The sequence below is a fragment of the Anguilla rostrata genome, chromosome 15 (assembly GCF_018555375.3).
Source record: "Anguilla rostrata isolate EN2019 chromosome 15, ASM1855537v3, whole genome shotgun sequence".
Classification (NCBI taxonomy): domain Eukaryota; kingdom Metazoa; phylum Chordata; class Actinopteri; order Anguilliformes; family Anguillidae; genus Anguilla; species Anguilla rostrata.
Genome location: NC_057947.1, coordinates 31,188,104 through 31,205,958, shown reverse-complemented (window position 1 = coordinate 31,205,958; position 17,855 = coordinate 31,188,104). Strand labels below are relative to the sequence as shown.

Below are 17,855 nucleotides of genomic sequence, written 5' to 3'. Positions count from 1 at the left end.
TCTGAAGCCCGGTCATCCAATCGTCCCCCAGCTCAGTCAGACAAATGGATTCCCTCACGCTCCCACCCCTCCTCTGGGCTGATCTGGGCTGAGCATTCTGGCGCTAAACGGCCGCTGTGATTCGCTCGAGTGGGTTCTGCACATTAGAGTCAGTGGGTAACGTGCATCCCCTTCACTACAAGGTGCTTAAATCCTTACTCCCTCCCCGGAGAGAAATGCTTTTCCAGATAAAATGTGTTTAGAAAAAATAGTTTTATTTACAAACACCTCACATTGTCTCGGATGCATTAGAAAACTCTGATCTGGAGTCTGCGTAGGGGCCAGTCAAGGTTTCAGGTTACAGTTTTCTTTTGTGATAAACTTGGGAATGACAATCCCTACTGTCATGTGACTGAAGTGCCTTTCTTGAGTTTGAGCAGGTGACCATTTCCAGAAATATGTGTACTGTTTTCCAAGCTTAGCTGTGCCTGAAAACAGACTCCACGAGGTTCCTTCAGTCTTGTCAGTTTTATTCAGTCCTCTAGCACCACCTATCTGAACGTGCGAATCATAGTACTATGCTGGAGTTTGACTCGAGCACGCACAAGGGCACTTAAATCGCATGCAAGCAGGTATTGATCAAAACATAGTTTTGAAAGACAATAAGACCTAAGAAAAACAGGGTATTATTTTCAAAACGTATTTCTTTATTTGATATTTATTATTCACATGTAAATGGGAATGTGAAAATAGGCTTGTAGAGAAGCTAAAATGAGAACTACATAATGCTGACAACTACATTTCCCATGATGCTACAGAAAGGATTCGCAATTCCTCGACACACGTAAAACATGTGAGTCACATCGATAGAACTCATGGTGGTGGTACTTTCTGGTCCTGCTCAGGATCGTTATAGCAGTCCACTTCAAAATGTCTGTTTTTCACGACGAAGTAGAGATAGAAGATTTTGAATATGACGAGGAAACGGAAACTTACTATTATCCATGCCCTTGTGGAGATAGATTCGAAATTACCAAGGCAAGTAGTCATTAGCTAATGTTAGCTAGCTGTCCTGGCGTTGTTACGATTCATTTATGTCTGTGATTGTCGAACATATGCTGTTCTTAATATGCCCAGAAACGATTATATGTATACATTTTTTTAAAAATATTTCATTTAAGCTATTCTGTTTAGTCAAATCTGTGGCGCTACTAGGTAGCCCAAGGTTAGGTTACTATCTAACGTTAACTGATTTACAGCTGCGTCTAGCTAGCTAGTTTGTTACGTTGTCCAGCTAACGTAGGCTATATGATACATGGCGATTAACTCTTGCGTTCAGTCGGTAACGTGTTAATTCTTTCCCCATACAGGAGGATTTGGAGAATGGTGAAGAAGTAGCTACATGTCCGAGTTGTTCATTGTTGGTTAAAGTCATCTACGATAAGGTGTGTACCTTGCTCAAGTTTGCTACAGGGCAGTTAGTATGGCATGGGATGGAATGACATGTATTCAGGAATGGTTTTAAAAACGTGTGAAATATATTTAGCTAGTCGGTGTAATCTTAATTACGGTTCGGTAGTTAATTTATCGAAGGTTTTAAATTAGGCTGGCAAATAAAACATGTGCTGTAAAAGCAGCCATGTCTGATAGCTTAACGCACTTCCAAGTCTGACTTTTGAAAGACTGCCAAGTTCTACATTCATGAATGAAGTTGGACTGAGCGGGTTAACGTGCTCAAACTAAATTCTAAGAACACATATTTAGGTTGGTATGCACTGTTTGTTTGCCAACCATTTGCTAATCGTTCCAGAATTAAATGAAAAGCTAGACCGGGAAACTCTCTATAATACATCATTATCGGTCGTATTTAACAAGTGATAATTCTGGCTTTTCACACGCGCAGTTTTGAGCAGTTGGATATGTATTTTCTTGTGCGTACAGTCTTTTCTGCGGGCCGTTTTAATTGGCATTCCGTTTCAATGTAAAATAAATGCGGCATTTGAATACAGTGGATCGCTACGTGGAATGTTCCTTTTCATATAGCCTCTAACTGGGACCACTTTAAAAACCAGGTTTAAAAGTAAAACCAAGGAGATAGGTTTGATCAACGCTAATCAACAATGTATAATTTGATATAGTTAACAGAACGTTGTACAAAGCATTCACGGCTTGTGTTTATTTTCACTGAAAGCAAAAAAAGAAAAAAGAAAAAAAACCATTGGTGCCTGGCCTTGACTGTTGATTTTATTCTTAGGAGGCGTTCATGTCCGGTGAAGTAATTGAAGCGCCCGCGAGAGAAGACAAATTGGAGGTGGCGAAGAGCTGAATCAACGAATTCCCCCCACCATTTACTCCGACAGTACAGCAGTAAAGCTGTCTCACTGTGACAGATCTGCGAAGCGTAATCAGATGCTACAACGCAAGTCTAACCTCGTCAGTTTTCCTGGAAGCCCAACACGCACACTCCCATATCAGTGGGACCCGACCGGTGGTTTTTATTAGATGTTTTCTATTTTTATTTATTAAATATCGATTTTACTCTTCTATGCAAATATCAGTCCTGTTTGTTTTATTGCTTGCGTTTCAAAATGGGTAAGCGCCCTGTAATTGTGCGGTGTAAATGTGTCGGATCACCAGCAGAGGGAGGCAGCGTTCTATAAATACAGTGGTTACGGTAGCATTCTGTCCGGTCCACCGTGGTTTCAGGCATAATAGTATGATGGGACGGTCAGATACCAAGACCTGGTTTTCTCTTGTGTATATTTATGGCAGTGCATGAGTTCCTATGGCAGATTGTTTCTGTGGGACTGATTATTTATAAATACTGTTATTAGTATTAGTTGCGCATAAATGAGCGTCCAACCCAAAAACAGGCCATGGCCTTTCCCTCCCTGGGGGCACAGCTCAGCGATGGAGAAGAACTTAATGGAATTCCCGAGTATTATTTTACCGAAAATGCTTAAGAAAATCTCGCGGTACCTCAAGGCCTGCAGCCATACCCTATTTATAGAGAGCTGTATGTTCACTCGTGTGATCCTTCTCTTCTATATTTAAGCAGAAGAAAATGACGTGCAGACATTTGTATGCCCTACGTGGTCATTTGCATCCCGTGAGATGTATGCCAGTTATTTTTCCTACTGATTTGCAAAGTTTCAGAAGAGTTTTTTTTTTTCTGTAACATTTTCAGAGCTATCAGTCACATTCCATTTAATAAAGTGCCCTTTAAAGAGTGTGCCTATCACAGGGAATATTCCATATGAGTAGGTCATATAAGCAGTTTGTGGGTCCTATGGCAGTTTGGACTTCTCTGTGCCGATTTAAGACTGTAAACACAATAAATTACAAACTACTTCTGTCTGTCAGAGAGTGTGGAAGATTTCCCCTCAGCCCTGCAGTGGCAGCCAGAATAAAAAACCGCATGCAGCATTTCCAGATACAAACGTGTGAAGAGGAAAGCAGGGAGAGGAGGGTGTGTGTGTATGTGTGTGTGTCCATGTGGGTGAAAGTGTAAAAAAGCAAAGGGAGGGACTCACTGACCTGGGGTTCTTCACCAGTTTTATTTGAATTGCACTTTAACGTTCTGCTAAGTTAAACTACAGAATGCTTATTGAGGCTGATATATTAATTCTCTTAAGATAAGAACATGACCATTCAGGGCAACCAGCAAAAAACAACAAGTCAATTACAGGAGTACCAAATAATGTGAACTGCAAAGCAGCTGTTACCTCATGGCAGGTAGTACTGACAGAAGCTTTGTGATGGACGGCACCAGCTCAGCGAACAGAAACTGCTTCACTAGAGAGAGGGATTCACGGGAATGGGAGCTCGCGTTTTCCATTGTGAATTGAGGCTGCATCTGCTGTTATTCAATGCTATATATGAGGATGTATATTTATGCCTCTCTTAAATGACGAACATGAAACAATGGGGGCAACCAGCAAAAAAAAAAACAAAAGTAAATTACCAGGAGTACCAAATAATGATGAACTGCCAAAGCAGCTGTGTAACCCCATGGGCAGGGAGTACTGACAGGAGACGCTTTGTGATGGACTGGGCTCGCGCTCAGGACGGAACTTTGAAACGGCTTCCTAGCAACCGGGGCATTGCCCGGGAGAATGTGGAGCCTCCCTGTGATTTTCCATGTGATGTGCGAGGCCTGTGCCCATCATGGCTGCTCCCGGTTGCAATGGCCCTGCCACAGTGCACAGTGACCGGAATGCGGTCACGTTGATGCGTACGCGTTAGGGCGTTGCTTGACGTTCAGGTGAAGAACCGAAATCTGGCTGGTCAACCTTGGAAACGAAATGACACGATGCATATGGGGCAGAGTTGGATGAGATAATTGGTGGAAATGCTTCCTCTGGACTTTAGGAAACCTCCCTGCAGAGTACTTAGAATGTTCGTGTTCTCAGCATGTTTGTTCTTTCATATGGTTGTGCTTTTTGGCTGGTACGTTTTTATTGGACATTTCCAGGGATCTGCAGTAGTGTGTCCAAATGTTCCTGTCATCTATCGAGTTCAGGTGTATTCGACCCGCACCTGTGGAAGAAATCGTCATTAAGGTGAGGTGTGATCCTGCATGTTACTGTCACACTAGCTGCCCGTAGTTAGAGAGCTAATGTTGCACTGAGCAAGCTAAATCAACCCTTTCACAGCAAACATCAATCTGCTCCAGCAGCTACAGTCATCCCAATGGAATAAATGTCAATATGATCTTTCATTAATTTTTTTCTTATTTGCATCATTCCTTTTTCAGAGACACTGTCAAAAAAAAAAACTTTCCAGAAAAACTGGAAATTGAAATAATGGGAAAGACCTGAGTCTGAACTGAGTAAAAAAACAAGTGAGGTAAAAAAAAAAAATCTCCATTGGGAAGAAAAAGTGTGCTTAAGTCACTGTGGTCTAAGTAACTTATCCATGTGATGAAAATTTATTTTGCTATTGCTTTATTACAATACTGCAAACACTTCCTTATTGTGCTTCTGTCACAATGGTCTTGTGGGAGGGGGGGTGGCTTTGGTCAGTATGAGGCAATTGACTGTGATGTCACAATGGAATAATTCAGTATGATGATGTCACAGTACCCTAGGTACCATGAAATCACAGGAGCAATTCAAGTGTTCCTTGGTAATATGACTCATCTGTGTTTACTGGCACTAGCCACACATCATGCCTATTTTAAGGGGTGTGGTCTGTGGCTTTTGTGTTCTCCATTGGTTGGTTTTCAATCTATGCCTAATGGAACACAAACGCATGTCCCTGCCAAATGTTGCGAGGACTATAGAGATTATTCTGACACATGGCTGTGAGCAGGATTCATTGTGTATTATGAACACCATGCTTTCATCTACAATTGCTGGAGCAGATATGTGTTCATGACCCAAGGGTGTATCACTCTATACATTCTCCAGATAGGCTGTTCATTACTCATTACTCACCAGGGGCCGGCTGTTCATGTGCTCATTACTGACTCCAGACCAGCTCACATAGGTCCTACTGCGTTGTTCTTGTACTGGATGGAGATGTTACACAGGCTTTGCAGACTCGTGGATCTTAACGAGATCAGCCAGGCCACAAAACAAACGATCTTCCTGAACAACAGGAGCATCCTCAATAAATTATCATCAGCAGTGTAGCCATTAGGCTGGGTGAAGTTCCAGAAAATGTGTGCCTTTCAAACCCACTAATAGCCTCATTAATCAATTACGGTTGACACTAATATGATATTAATCTCATGAAATAAGCATTAAAATAATTCATTTTTGGGCAATGCGGCAGTGAATTGATCATGATGTTTCGTTTCCTTGTTTTTCTTGTGTCTGAAATGTTTTGCTGTTCACTTTGCTGCCTCCTGGCTTCTAAATCTTTGCTGCGTTTGCACAAGTAGCGATGCTAACCGCGGTCAGTAACATAATTACTGCAAAAATACGGCTTTGAGAAATCTGTTAAAGGGAACGGGGGGGGCTAATCGATGCTGTGCTTCGTCAGCCATTTTGGCTCAAGCTACAGTGGGGCCTGAGCGCATTCGATGGAAACAGAAGGTAGGAATGTGTGTGTCTGCATGCAGGCTGCCCAGCGTTCCAAAATTTGTTTCAGTCCGGGCTGGAATGGGCTTAATGAGCTGTCCCAGGGCAGAAGAGGCTTGTCTGAACCTCAAGACAGCCCCCCCCCCCCCCCTTCCCCACCTCCCCCCCCACCGCCCCCTCTTTGCATCAGCAATGGTTCCTGCTGAAATATTTACCACCCCTGTGTTCTGGAATGAAACGTGTTGAACTGGCCCAGATGACGCTCGGCCCCAGCAAAGGGTTGGAGGGTTGCGGAGATGTACCCAGCATGCATTGCAGATCTCCGTGGGGCCCCTCGGAAGCCGTTCGTTGACGCAGCTGTAAATCTGGCTTCTGTTTAACCTCTTCTTTATTTTTTAATGAGCTGGGGCAGACGTAGCTGGGGGGTGGGTGGGGTAGGGGGGTACTCCACCTCCTACCTGCTCCAGCAGGTCTTGGAACAGCTAAAGAGAATGTGAATGCATCTCTCTCCCCTCGTACCGAGGTTAACGCACTGACCCAAGGGGTGTTCTGGTTCAGACGCCCGGAACACTTTGAATAGATTAAAAATGGCATTTACATCTCAGTCCAAGTGTGAGTGCTGCTCATGGGGGATTTGCATGTTGAGCTTAAAGTTAGGAGGCACCTCTGCAGCCAAGGGGAGAACAGCAAGCAGAAGGCAGCTCTTTCTGCCTGAGATACGGCATCAGTTTCATGAAGGGCACTGTATAAGTGAAAATGATTGAGCAAATCTTTTCTTACTTTTTGAACGAATTAGCTAAATTAGTTTTGATAGCTTAAAAAACGAATCCCAAAACAAGAGAATCATTTCACGTGCCACCGACGCTGTAAATGAAGTGAAAATGTCATGCTTAACCAGTACCTTAATCGCAGTCATCGGAAACCTTGTTTATTTATTTGTAAGTTATTGTTTTTACAAGCGACGTTAATGAGAAAAGCTACACAGAGGCTCAATCGCTCTCGAGACTCTTGTTGAATGACTTTTTCGTACAAATCAACTTCAACAGTCGCTATATTTTTTCTACCGTGATGTCAGGCCTCTGCTAATGTATTCCATTCCTGCAACCAGGGAGGTATCAGTGTCGGCCATTACAGCCCGTCAAACACTGGTTGTCAGCCTGAGAATTTACATATTGTCCACACTTGGTTACATAATTCACATTTAAATGATTGGGAGGGGGTTATGCATTATGATTTAATTAACCTATATTTAGTGATACGTTTATTAATAGAAACTTTTCTTTTGATGCCAAAATGAGTCCATGTTTTGGATGTTTTTTTTTTTAACAGTAAATCTCTCTTGTTCCACAGAATGTTGGCGCTGGTAACCTGGTAACCTGGCACTGGTAACTTGGTAACCACAGACCTCACTGACCCAGAGGGTTGTGAGAAGCCACATGACCCAGTGCTGATTGACTGTGTCTGGCGAGGCAGAGATAATGAGACACATCTGAATAATTAATACATATGACCTCAGATGGCTGGGCTCTATGCACAATAGCACATCAGTTTAAAGAGAAACAGACAGAGGGAGAAAGAGAGATGGAGAGAGGGAATCACAAAGACCTTTTTAGAACGCATTCAGAGAATCTGCAGTGACAAGGAAGGACAAAATATGTTGAAATTCATACAAACCCTATGGCTACACTGTGTCTGTACCCAGAATAGCTGCAAGTCAGTGCTCTGTGTCTGTACCCAGCTGCAGGTCAGTGCTCTTTGTCTGTACCCAGCTGCAGGTCAGTACTCTTTGTCTGTACCCAGCTGCAGGTCAGTGCTCTGTGTCTGTACCCAGCTGCAGGTCAGTTCTCTGTGTCTGTACCCCGGTATAGGTCAGTGCCCCGTGTCTGAACCCAGCTGCAGGTCAGTGCCCTGTGTCTGTACCCAGCTGCAGGTCAGTGTTCTGTGTCTGTACCCAGCTGCAGGTCAGTGCTCTGTGTCTGTACTCAGCTGCAGGTCAGTGCTCTGTGTCTGTACTCTGTGCCTCGGTGATGGTACACACTGGTGTCCTTCAGCTGTTATTGAAGTGTTCTGACTGATTACTGAAGCTGCTTTAATCTGAAACATGCTGAGCGCAGTCAATACTGCAATATAGCAATACTGCCAACTGCACCCTCACCACACAGAGCAGGCCGCCATTCCAGCTAAGAGAGGGAGAGAGGGAGGCGGAGAGAATGTGCATGTGTGTGTGCATGAGAGGAAAAGAATGACAGAGTGCATGAGTGTGTGCATGCATGAGAGAGAAAGAGAGACAGAGAGTGCATGAGTGTGTGCATGCATGAGAGGGAAAGAGAGACAGAGAGTGCATGTGTGTGTGCATGCATGAGAGGGAAAGAGAGACAGAGAGTGCATGTGTGTGTGCCTGTTTGTGAGAGAGTTTGTTACACAAACAATATGCTTTGGCGATGTGTATGTTTAAAAGTCATGGCAATAAAGCAAATTGAACTGAACTGAGAGAGACCGTGAATGTGTGCATGCGTGTCTGTGAGAGAGACAGAGACTCCTCCTCTGGCCCTCAATTAATTAATCTAATAATATCTCTAATCAATAACCACTGTAGGTCACACTGAATAGTTCTGAAGAACAAGGATTATGTGTTTGTGCATGTTTTATTTATCAGTTTTTTTTTGTTTGTTTGTTTGTTTGCAATTGAGGTCAACAACGCTTTAATCAAAAAAGTACTTAATTGGCTTGAGCTTGGTTGCACCCCAGTGGCTCTTCCTGCATGTCCATTACAGAGAAAAAGGCTGCCCACAGTTCCTCCACTGCAGTCATTTTAGCAAATACTTTCTCAGTAACGGTCAAGGAAAGACTCGGAGAGGAAGAAGGTATGGACGTTATGTCTGTGCTGATATCATACGTCATTATGTGATGTCATTTGCACATTAGTAAGGATGAATCTCTTCATTTCCCTGAGCACACACTTTAGATGATATTATTTCCACTGAAACCACTTAAAAAGCCGACATTTTTTCTCAAAGCTTACAAAGATTGCTCCGAACGTCACTTTTCGAGTGCTTTCAGGCTTTTCTGCACATCTTGCAGAACGGTAGTGTCATCTCTGCTTAATGGGTCTGCAGACCTTTTTTAAAAAATACTGTACGGTTGGAGAATTCTTACTGCAGACCTCCAGTGTGCACCCTCTTAGAGGCCACAAAAGTGATTTATACAAATCATCACAACCACAGACCAAAAATGCCTTTGCTTTAGAGCTGTTTCTTGACGCTGAAATGAAAGTGAAACAGCAGGATTCGCATTTCGCTGAACAGAACATGAGAACAGGACCACAGGACAGACTATGTGAACAGGGCCACAGAACAGACAGTGAGAACAAGACAGATCATGAGAACAGGACCAGAGGACAGACCATGAGAAGAGGGCCACAGGACAGACCATGAGAACAGGACCACAGGCCAGACCATGAGAACAGGACCACAGGACAGACCATGAGAACAGGACCACAGGACAGACCATGAGAACAGGACCACAGAACAGACCATGAGAACAGGACCACAGGACAGACCATGAGAACAGGACCACAGGACAGACCATGAGGACAGCTGAGACATGGAGGCAGCTGCACCATGTAAAGCCTGAGAACTTCAATCCCCTGAGAAACAGCTATAGTGACATCACACTTCCGATCAGGAAATCAGGAAAAGGAGTGAAAGGGTTGATTTAGCTTGTTCAGTGCAACATTAGCTCCCTAACTACGGGCAGCTAGTGTGACAGTAACATGCAGGCTCACACCTCACCTTAATGACGATTTCTTCCACAGGTGCGGGTCGAATACACATGAACTCGATAGATGACAGGAACATTTGGAACATTTAAATTATCACTTAGCCTACTTATATTCCCTATCTGCGGATCACCGTTTAAATCAAAGGATCATGAAAATAGCCCACGCAACCCCTTGTTCCGTTTTGTTTAGCAAAATAGCTCTGCACATCTGTGAAATATATTTCCGTATAGCCTAATCAAAAACAAAAAAAAAACATTTTTTAGGTGATTCTGTCCAAAACCAAACTTTGCTGACTTTCAGTGTCCTGACGAGGCATCGTACTTTAAAGGGCAACTGGTCCCCTGTCGGGTATGTTGATGTTAGATTTTACTAAGATCAGATGGCAAGAGAGATTGCCTCCGTCGCTCCATCCCACTCCGGCGCAGTTCCCCTCCGCGCTCAATCACTCTCTCCGTCCTGCTCGGCAGCAGTGACGTCACCGAGCAAGCCAGTGGGTTGAACAGAAGGTAGAGCGAGCGAGCTACAGAAGGGAGCGGAGTTGTTGGGGCCTGCTCGAGAAGACCCGACAAAACACTCAAATCGGATTTCTGACTGTCAGGTATCAGATCTCAGCCCGACTGAACTGAAAACACGCTTTCTGTGCGTGTCCAACCCCCCTCTTCCCCGTGCCTGATTTGACCGGAGCTCGGAACACCAAGGTAAGAAGCGAGAGGAAAATAAAGCGAACAGAACTGAGTGTAAAGTTGGTGTGGTCGCCTGACGGGCGAATGACTGGCTTCACTGAGCTCAGCTGTATTTTCCAAGCCTCTTGAACCTGCAGATATCTTTTAGCGTGTTATGTTTATGTTGTTTTGAAAGAAAGCGGATATTCCCCGGAACGTGGGCAGAGGAGTCAAACATTGGTTTTATGTGTCCACGCTGTTGACGCTCTCGGTTCGCTCCTGCTCCTTGCAGGACGACTCTGCTTTGTGTATGTACGGCAGTACAATAGATGCGAGGTTTGATATCACGGCGATGATGGCGTTTCGTAGCAAAACGATTTCCCGATTGTCCGGTTCTGTGTGCATGTACTTTCATCGAACCCCTTTGAACTTATCTTACACACAATTTTACGAAGTAAAACATACCAGTTTGCCGCTCATAGCCTACCTAAAGAAATGTGTACGGTCAGATAGATGGATTTCGAGAGGGAAACCATAGTAATTGTACTTACAGGTAGCTAGTAGTGGCTGTATACGCGACGTTGCCTTTTTCTACTGATCGTATATCGCATTTTTATTATAGTAAGCTATTGTTATAGTTACACTACTTAAAAAAAAAAAAACCTGAAAAAGTAGCAGTTATCCTTACCCTACTACCTAAACCGAACGTGAGTTCTTTACATTGCTCATATGATACTAAATCCGGAATTTACCCTAAATCCGTAGCCTGCTAATGCCACATGGATATAAAGCCCTCGCCCACTGTTTTGTTTTTAGTTCGATTGGTGTAAACATGCCATATAGCACAGCCTACTCATTGCTAAACAGACGTGTTCAGTTTCCATGCATTTGTTGCTGCGTTTGGGAGAGCTAGCCTAGGACTTATAATGAAATTGGCGCATTCGTAAGAACAAGTCTGACTAGAACTATTCGGCAACTAACGAACTGTTTATTTAGCCGTAGGGCGTTTTGTTTGGATGAGAATATCTGAAGATAATTGGTTATGATTTATAAATGAATTAATTCTGGATATGGCTGTGGTGTATGTCAGCCTGTCTACTTAGTGTTGCGTGGACCTTATTTCTGCAGGTAACAAGTAATACAGGATGTCCGAAGATGGATAATACGATACGCTTTTAATTAAGAGTACTTTCCATCTTAAGGGGAGAAAAATCGTCGAAACCAAAAATCACATTGCGATCTTGGCTCCGGCACGTTTTGGGCTTAATCCCCGTAGCCCCAAGAAATGTGAGTACAGACCTGAATCTATGCTGGGTACGGACACAAAGAAACAACGCTATACACGTTGCAGTAGTTTTCTAATTGTGCCACCTGCTATTTTAATCCGGCTTTCACTCGAAACAAAGCATTTGAGGCTGAGGTTTGTGTGTCTTTGAGCAAAGAAACAGCTGATAAGTTAGCGGTCGATGACGCGGACGGTTCATTGCAATTAGTTTCCATCACTCTTAAATTCCGGTGACAGCTCGAATTATGAGCCCCCCTACCCCTCCCCACCCCAAGCCCAGCATTGTATTTATTGTTATGAGTTGTATTTTTGCCTTTAGCGCCTTTCTCATTCATTTAACTTAGTAGCTACATTTTACACCTGTCAGAGCGCTTGTGCGGTTTCAACTTTTAAGTGGCTGTGGAATTATTATGGGCGTCTGTTGAATTTTAGTTTGGATCCTGTCACAGTTCAGGTTGGGAATGTGCACGTGACTGTACACCAGTGTGTTTCGCGGCCTAGATCATTTCTCACCGTGAAGAAAGTGAAGCTAAATGCAGTGGCTGTATTCTTGACCAGCCAGGTGAGTTTAACCACCAGGCCGTAACAGGGTTACACCCAAAGATAATATCACCATGGGAACGCAAAACCTGAGGACAATGTCCGCTCAGCAATGACAAACATGCGGAACCGGCAGGTGTACACGCCTGTCCGACTGCGTCATATTTTGCATCCATTTTTTTGAATGGAACTAGATAAACCTATAAAAAAAGTCAGATTTCTTTATCTCAGAATGAAGGTGGCTTTTGGATTCAGTGTTTTAGTTTTGAAGCCAAAATGACGGGGATTATGGTGATGATGGTGGCAGAGTCAGACATGCAACAAAAGTGTGTACTTTATGAAAGACAGAGATGTGGCAACTTTAAGTTTTCCTGCAGCTCATTAACTGGGGTTTTATGCATGCAGTGGATATTTAATTGCATTGTCTCGCTTGTGGCAAAAATATTAAAAATTTTACCATCTGTGTGAGAGAGAAGGTGAGCAAGGATTTCTCAGTGTCTCTCGCTCTCTCTCCTGTACTCCCAACCCTCCTTTGAAAGCCTATTTTCCTGTGTCTGTGTAACCAATCAGCTGCAAATAAATGCATCTTCAGGATGCATTCATTTCTGTTCCATCACCCAGAACCGCCGCCCATCTTTATGCAGTATTTTTTATGGGCAGGCTGCCCCAGCAGATGGTTGAAATCCAGTAAATCGTGTATTAATGAAGAACCACCTATGCTGGTGCTTAGCAAGGCTAGTTAACATCCTTCCTTGTTAAGTGCTTTTGCTGGATCGAAGCTTGTGGCCCCCTCTCTCTGTCGCAGTTACAGATGACCTTGTGATTGATTTACCTTTGGGTAAAACGGTCCTGCAACACATCACATTACACGTATTGACGCTTGGCAGGTGGTGCTGTACCCAGCGAAAATCGTAAAAAAGCGGAAAACGTGAGTGCTGTACCCTGTGCCTGACCGCGAGCTGGGAGCTTGTTGTGTGAGAGCAGCTGTTGAAATGCATTGTGGGAGTCCCTGTGTACGCTCGCGCCTCTCGCCGCCTGCTCTGAGTGACCCTGGCGGCGCCCAGCGTCCGGGGCCCGAGAGCCCCCCCCCGCAGAGCTTTTACCGGCCCCCGAAACTGCAGTTAGCGGGAACCGTTAGCGGGAACCTGGCTTTTTCGAGCCGCCGCCGCCGTGGGCGCCCACCGCGCGCGCCTCCCTCTCGGCTGGAATTCCGGAATCCTCCGTGTGCGTGCCCTTTTAATGCGCCGGTACCAGGCTCCTGCTCCAAAACACAAAGGGCCTGCTGTGTGTTTTAGCTCGCTCGCCCCGCGTGTGTTTGCGGAGGTGGGTGTGCCCCCCCCCCCCCCCCTTTGAGCGCTGAGTGGTCCTGCGTCCACAGTTCCCCTTTGTGCGAGATGGAAAAATTTAGGGTCTGCGTGGTTCAGTCCCTGAGTGAAGAGCGGTTGGCTCTCTGCTGTGTGTGTGTGTGTGTGTGTGTGTGTGTGTGTGTGTGTGTGTGCACACCTTGATAGACATGCGTTCTCCCTACCTTACCTGTATTGTGTCTCCAAAAGGAATGATTTGTCATTATCTTGTGTCTTGTCTGATGCATTTCCAGTTTCCATAACGGCACAAGCTTTCTAGCAAAAAGCCTGTGATGCTTCATGTGCCAAAAATAGGTGGAAATGGAAGTGCAGTGAAGGATTCATTTTTGCTGTCAAGGACTCTGGGATTTTTTTGCTGTGGAGGGCTGGGTGCTGACCCAAGGCACTTAGGCACTGATCCTGGAGCCTCGTTCTCTCATCACTACCTGCAATTTTTTTTTGAGGTGGGGGGGGGGGTGACCTTGAGTGATTGGCAGGCAGCGCCCAGTGAAGTCTTAGCGAAGGCATGGCTGTGCAGCTCTTTAATGGAGTCAGGATAACACATCACACCCGCCCACCCGAGAGCCCTCAGCGACGGAGGTTAGCGCAGCGCGCGGGGGGGGAGAAATCCGTCTCCATCAGGACGGCTCACAACCGCCCTTCACCGCTGTCACCTGACATCGAGCCAAAGGGCCGTCTCTGTTGCCTTGCAATACGAAGGCAAACAAGCAGAGGCTTGGCCCGGGAAGGAAGCGCTGCTTTTTTTTTTTTGCGAGTGACAGTCGTCTGAACGTTTTTCATTTTATTCCGTTTATTTAGCCTACGTTTGAAGCTCCTCGAGACTGAGAGTCTCTTTTCCGGGGGAGACCGGCCCCAGAAAGCAGCAGTACTGTGAAAACAGGAGTGGTGAGACACGGACACGGTGCCGTTAAAATTCACAGTTTAACAGACATACAGTCCAACGAGCAGCACAGCAAATCAGACATCATTGGGCGTTTTGGTGGTAATGCTTTTTTGGTGGTAATGCCGTGGATACCGGATTTGAAGTGATTCAGCGGGGACGCTCGTTCAAATTTTGCGGATGTTTTGAAGGCTGCTCCAAGGCCACGGGGCGAAGTAGGAATGCTGATTTTCCTGGCTGAGAAACCGCCTTGAAGTACTTAGTAAAAAGCATCCACTGGGATGAGCGCAACTTGCAGGTGCATAATTATGTAAAAGGTGACCAGAAAGATAAAATGGAAGCTTATCCCTAATGGCCTCATACGCAGATATAAAGGAATGGTGTTGTCTCAGAAGACACAGCGGCCCAGCCTACCAATTTGTATAATGTGTTGATGACTTAGCATTTGTCATGCCTTTTAATAAGCCAGTACAGGTCAGAGGCTGTCTACTCCTGTAACCCTGGAAAGAGCTGCAACACACCAAGATGGGGCACATAACCGATATCTTTGCTTTCACACGTTAAAAACACCCCATCTTCTGCCTTTTATCTTGCCTGGGTGAACGGTGTGCATGTTTCTTCTACGTCGTAGAGGCGGGTCTAATAACAGACGTGTTTGCATCTCTGTTCTCTCCGCTCCACGCCGGCGTATTCCCCCTCCGCACACTTTCTGATAGCTCACTACATCACTCTGCTCGCTGCCCTGTTCCTCTTTAGTTAGCGTGCGTGTTTTATTTTCTCCGGAATAATCCACAGAGGGCTGCAGCCCTGGCTTGTAGCGGCCGCCCACCCGCACCTGCTCTTAAACGGCGGTGTTTACCGGGTCGCGGGACGCACGGCGGCGCAGAATCGCGGCGGTTAAACCACAGTAAGCCGCCGCCCGCGCCAGGTCTTACACGGCAGCGTTTACCGGGTCGCGGGACGGGAGGCGGCGTAGTATAATGGAACGTATAGGCTAATATAACAACCTGCAATCTCTTCAGTATGTATCCAGCTGTATGTAAAGAGGTCTCTGGATAGGAGCGTTTGCTGAACGCCTGCAATGTAATGTAGCTAATGGCGTCGCGGCTGTTACCCACAGCGGAGCTGCCGTTCCCCGGCTGGCGGAACTGGCACTGCGGTGAACGGTGATGCCGATGGCGAGGGTTTGCGCGGGGGCAGATATCGGATTGAAGCGTTTTAGAAACTGGGCGGGGACATTCAGCCGTACGGCTTTTCGCTTGACCCTAGTGAGGACACACTGGCTGAATGACGGGTATATAAATACGGGCACACTGTTTGACTCGTGAGGATGTTTTAAGTCCGATGACGCTGCTGTTTTAGGCCTTTCTTCTACTCCTGGATTTTATTTTGGCTGAGAAGTTGCGGAGGGAAGCATCAGCCGCACGTTGGGGGTGGAGCTCTTTGCTATCGGACACACCGGCGCTTATGGACCAATGAACTGGCCTTCCGCTCCATGGCTAATTATTCCGACAGGGTTTAAGTTAATGAGTGTCTTTGATTATGTGTATAAGAGCCAGAAGCATGCCAATGGTGAAAATGGTGAGTTGTGACCAAGCATTGGCTTCTGGGAGGTGTAGTCAGCTGAATACCGTTCTTTGTGCAGTGATGCCTGCTGTAGCCAGGATCAGATGGCAGCTTAGACAGAAAGCAAAGCAAAAGGTCAGAGGTCACACAGAATCACGGACTGAGGAGGGTATTCGTAATCCCACTTGGCCCCTCCCACAGTCAGGGGTGCAATCTGTGTCGACCAATCAGGTGACGAGTGTGGAAAGGAAGTGTTGTTGGCAACGAACGGCACAGTCGTGCTGCACTGCCTTTACCTGCTCCAGACTGTTTATCTCACTGAAGCGTCATGTGATGAAAATGTGCTGCAGTTGAGGGGGCGTCTTCAGATGCTTAGTCATCTCTGCCAGGGATGTGTTTTAATGTTTCAATGAAAGGGTGTAATCATAGTATTTAAAATATGACAGTGGCTTCCCTCACGTTAGCTGGTTGTGATGTAGTTGTTAGTTAGCATAATCTCAGGTAGAAGGCTATGATGCTAGCTAGAAGTGCGTCCCTTTAAATAGAAAAGAAAAAATGACAGGATATGCAAAAAATTCTTTATCTTCGCAACAATGTTTTGCAATGATTGGCACTTAATTCTGATGACTCTTGGCAGTAGCACCTCCCTGTCTGGTGGTTTTTCCGGGAATAAAGCTGTCTTTTGTCTGACAGAATCATGTAGGAAGTGTCCTGTCAAACAGACTGAAGATGGCTTCCCCCCCCCTTCCTCACACTGTAAATTCAAATCTGTCAGAAGCAGAAGAAGTGAGCGTGATTGGTCCTGATGGATGACTTCAGGTACATATGCCGGTATTTAATCACACCTCCAAACGAGCAGTGACTAATGAGGTGATGCTGCTGTTTGCGATTTATTTATTATCTGGAGCATTCATAATCTGTGCTTCAGTGTGACAGAACAGGGTGTGTGTGGGAGGGGGGAGATGTAGTCTGATTGGCTGCATGTTATCATTGATCTGACGGATGCATTTGCATTTTCAAAATATCGGTCATTCTGAATACTTTGTAATGATTTTTGGTTTTTGATGTATGGTTTTTAATTTGGTGGAATGTGTTTGTGTGTTGATATATGGTGTTGCTCAGCATCAGGGTCAGCTCGGTTATCTGAGAAGATGATCAGACCTACAGCGCCAGATGTCGATCGGTACTACAGGGCGGCTGATTCCTCCCTAAGGTACAACAAGGTCTCGACTCTTGCAGTTCTGGCCCCACGATGTGGAACGATCTTCCAGTGGAGGTCAGAAAGCAGAGTGTCTGAGCACCTTCAAACGGAAACTCAGACGCACTCTTCTTGTGTACCTCTCCTCTTCCTAAACCCTCCAGACTTAAAAAAAAAAAAAAAAAAAAATTTTGTTCAGACTATCTTGTTCTCCTTGTATGCATCATAGTAAAGGCTTTACACATGTGTTCAATGGATTAACGGACTTGATCCTGAGTTGTTACTCTGTGTAGTCGTTGATAAGAGCTCATAATACCTATAATGTAATGTAATATATATGTGGGGTGAGAGGTTACTGGTGCACATGCACAGTATTATTATTTTGTGATGGGCGGGGTTGCTATGTCCCTCTCCTACAGTACCACACAGCTCCAGTCATTACAGTACTCAGCTCTCAGACCAGGTGATTCCAGGCCTTTACGCAGCCTTGCCTGCGGGGACAGGACTAGAGAGGACCTGTCTGACCGCCCCTGAACGCTGAAGAAATGCACGCGTCCTGAACTAGACCTGCCGG

At 45.4% G+C, this 17,855-nt stretch overlaps 2 protein-coding genes across 4 annotated transcripts in view; both read left to right on the top strand.

Annotated features, from left to right (window-relative positions):
• Positions 1 to 819: 819 nt before the first annotated feature.
• Positions 820 to 2,531, top strand: dph3 (diphthamide biosynthesis 3). The gene is made up of 3 exons (XM_064311028.1): positions 820 to 1,017; positions 1,350 to 1,424; positions 2,234 to 2,531. The coding sequence occupies exons 1-3, from the start codon at positions 910 to 912 to the stop codon at positions 2,303 to 2,305; spliced, it is 255 nt and encodes an 84-aa protein (XP_064167098.1). The 5' UTR covers positions 820 to 909; the 3' UTR covers positions 2,306 to 2,531.
• Positions 2,532 to 10,169: 7,638 nt separating this feature from the next.
• Positions 10,170 to 17,855, top strand: part of LOC135240871 (cytoplasmic protein NCK2-like) — a 46,589-nt gene continuing 38,903 nt past the window's right edge. The window contains exon 1 of one of the 3 annotated variants that reach the window (XM_064310882.1): positions 10,170 to 10,484. The gene's annotated coding sequence lies outside the window, so the exon portion shown is untranslated. Of the gene's footprint in view, positions 10,485 to 11,559; positions 11,736 to 17,855 lie in introns of those variants that run through there. The other 2 variants (XM_064310881.1, XM_064310883.1) reach the window with 2 other exon arrangements.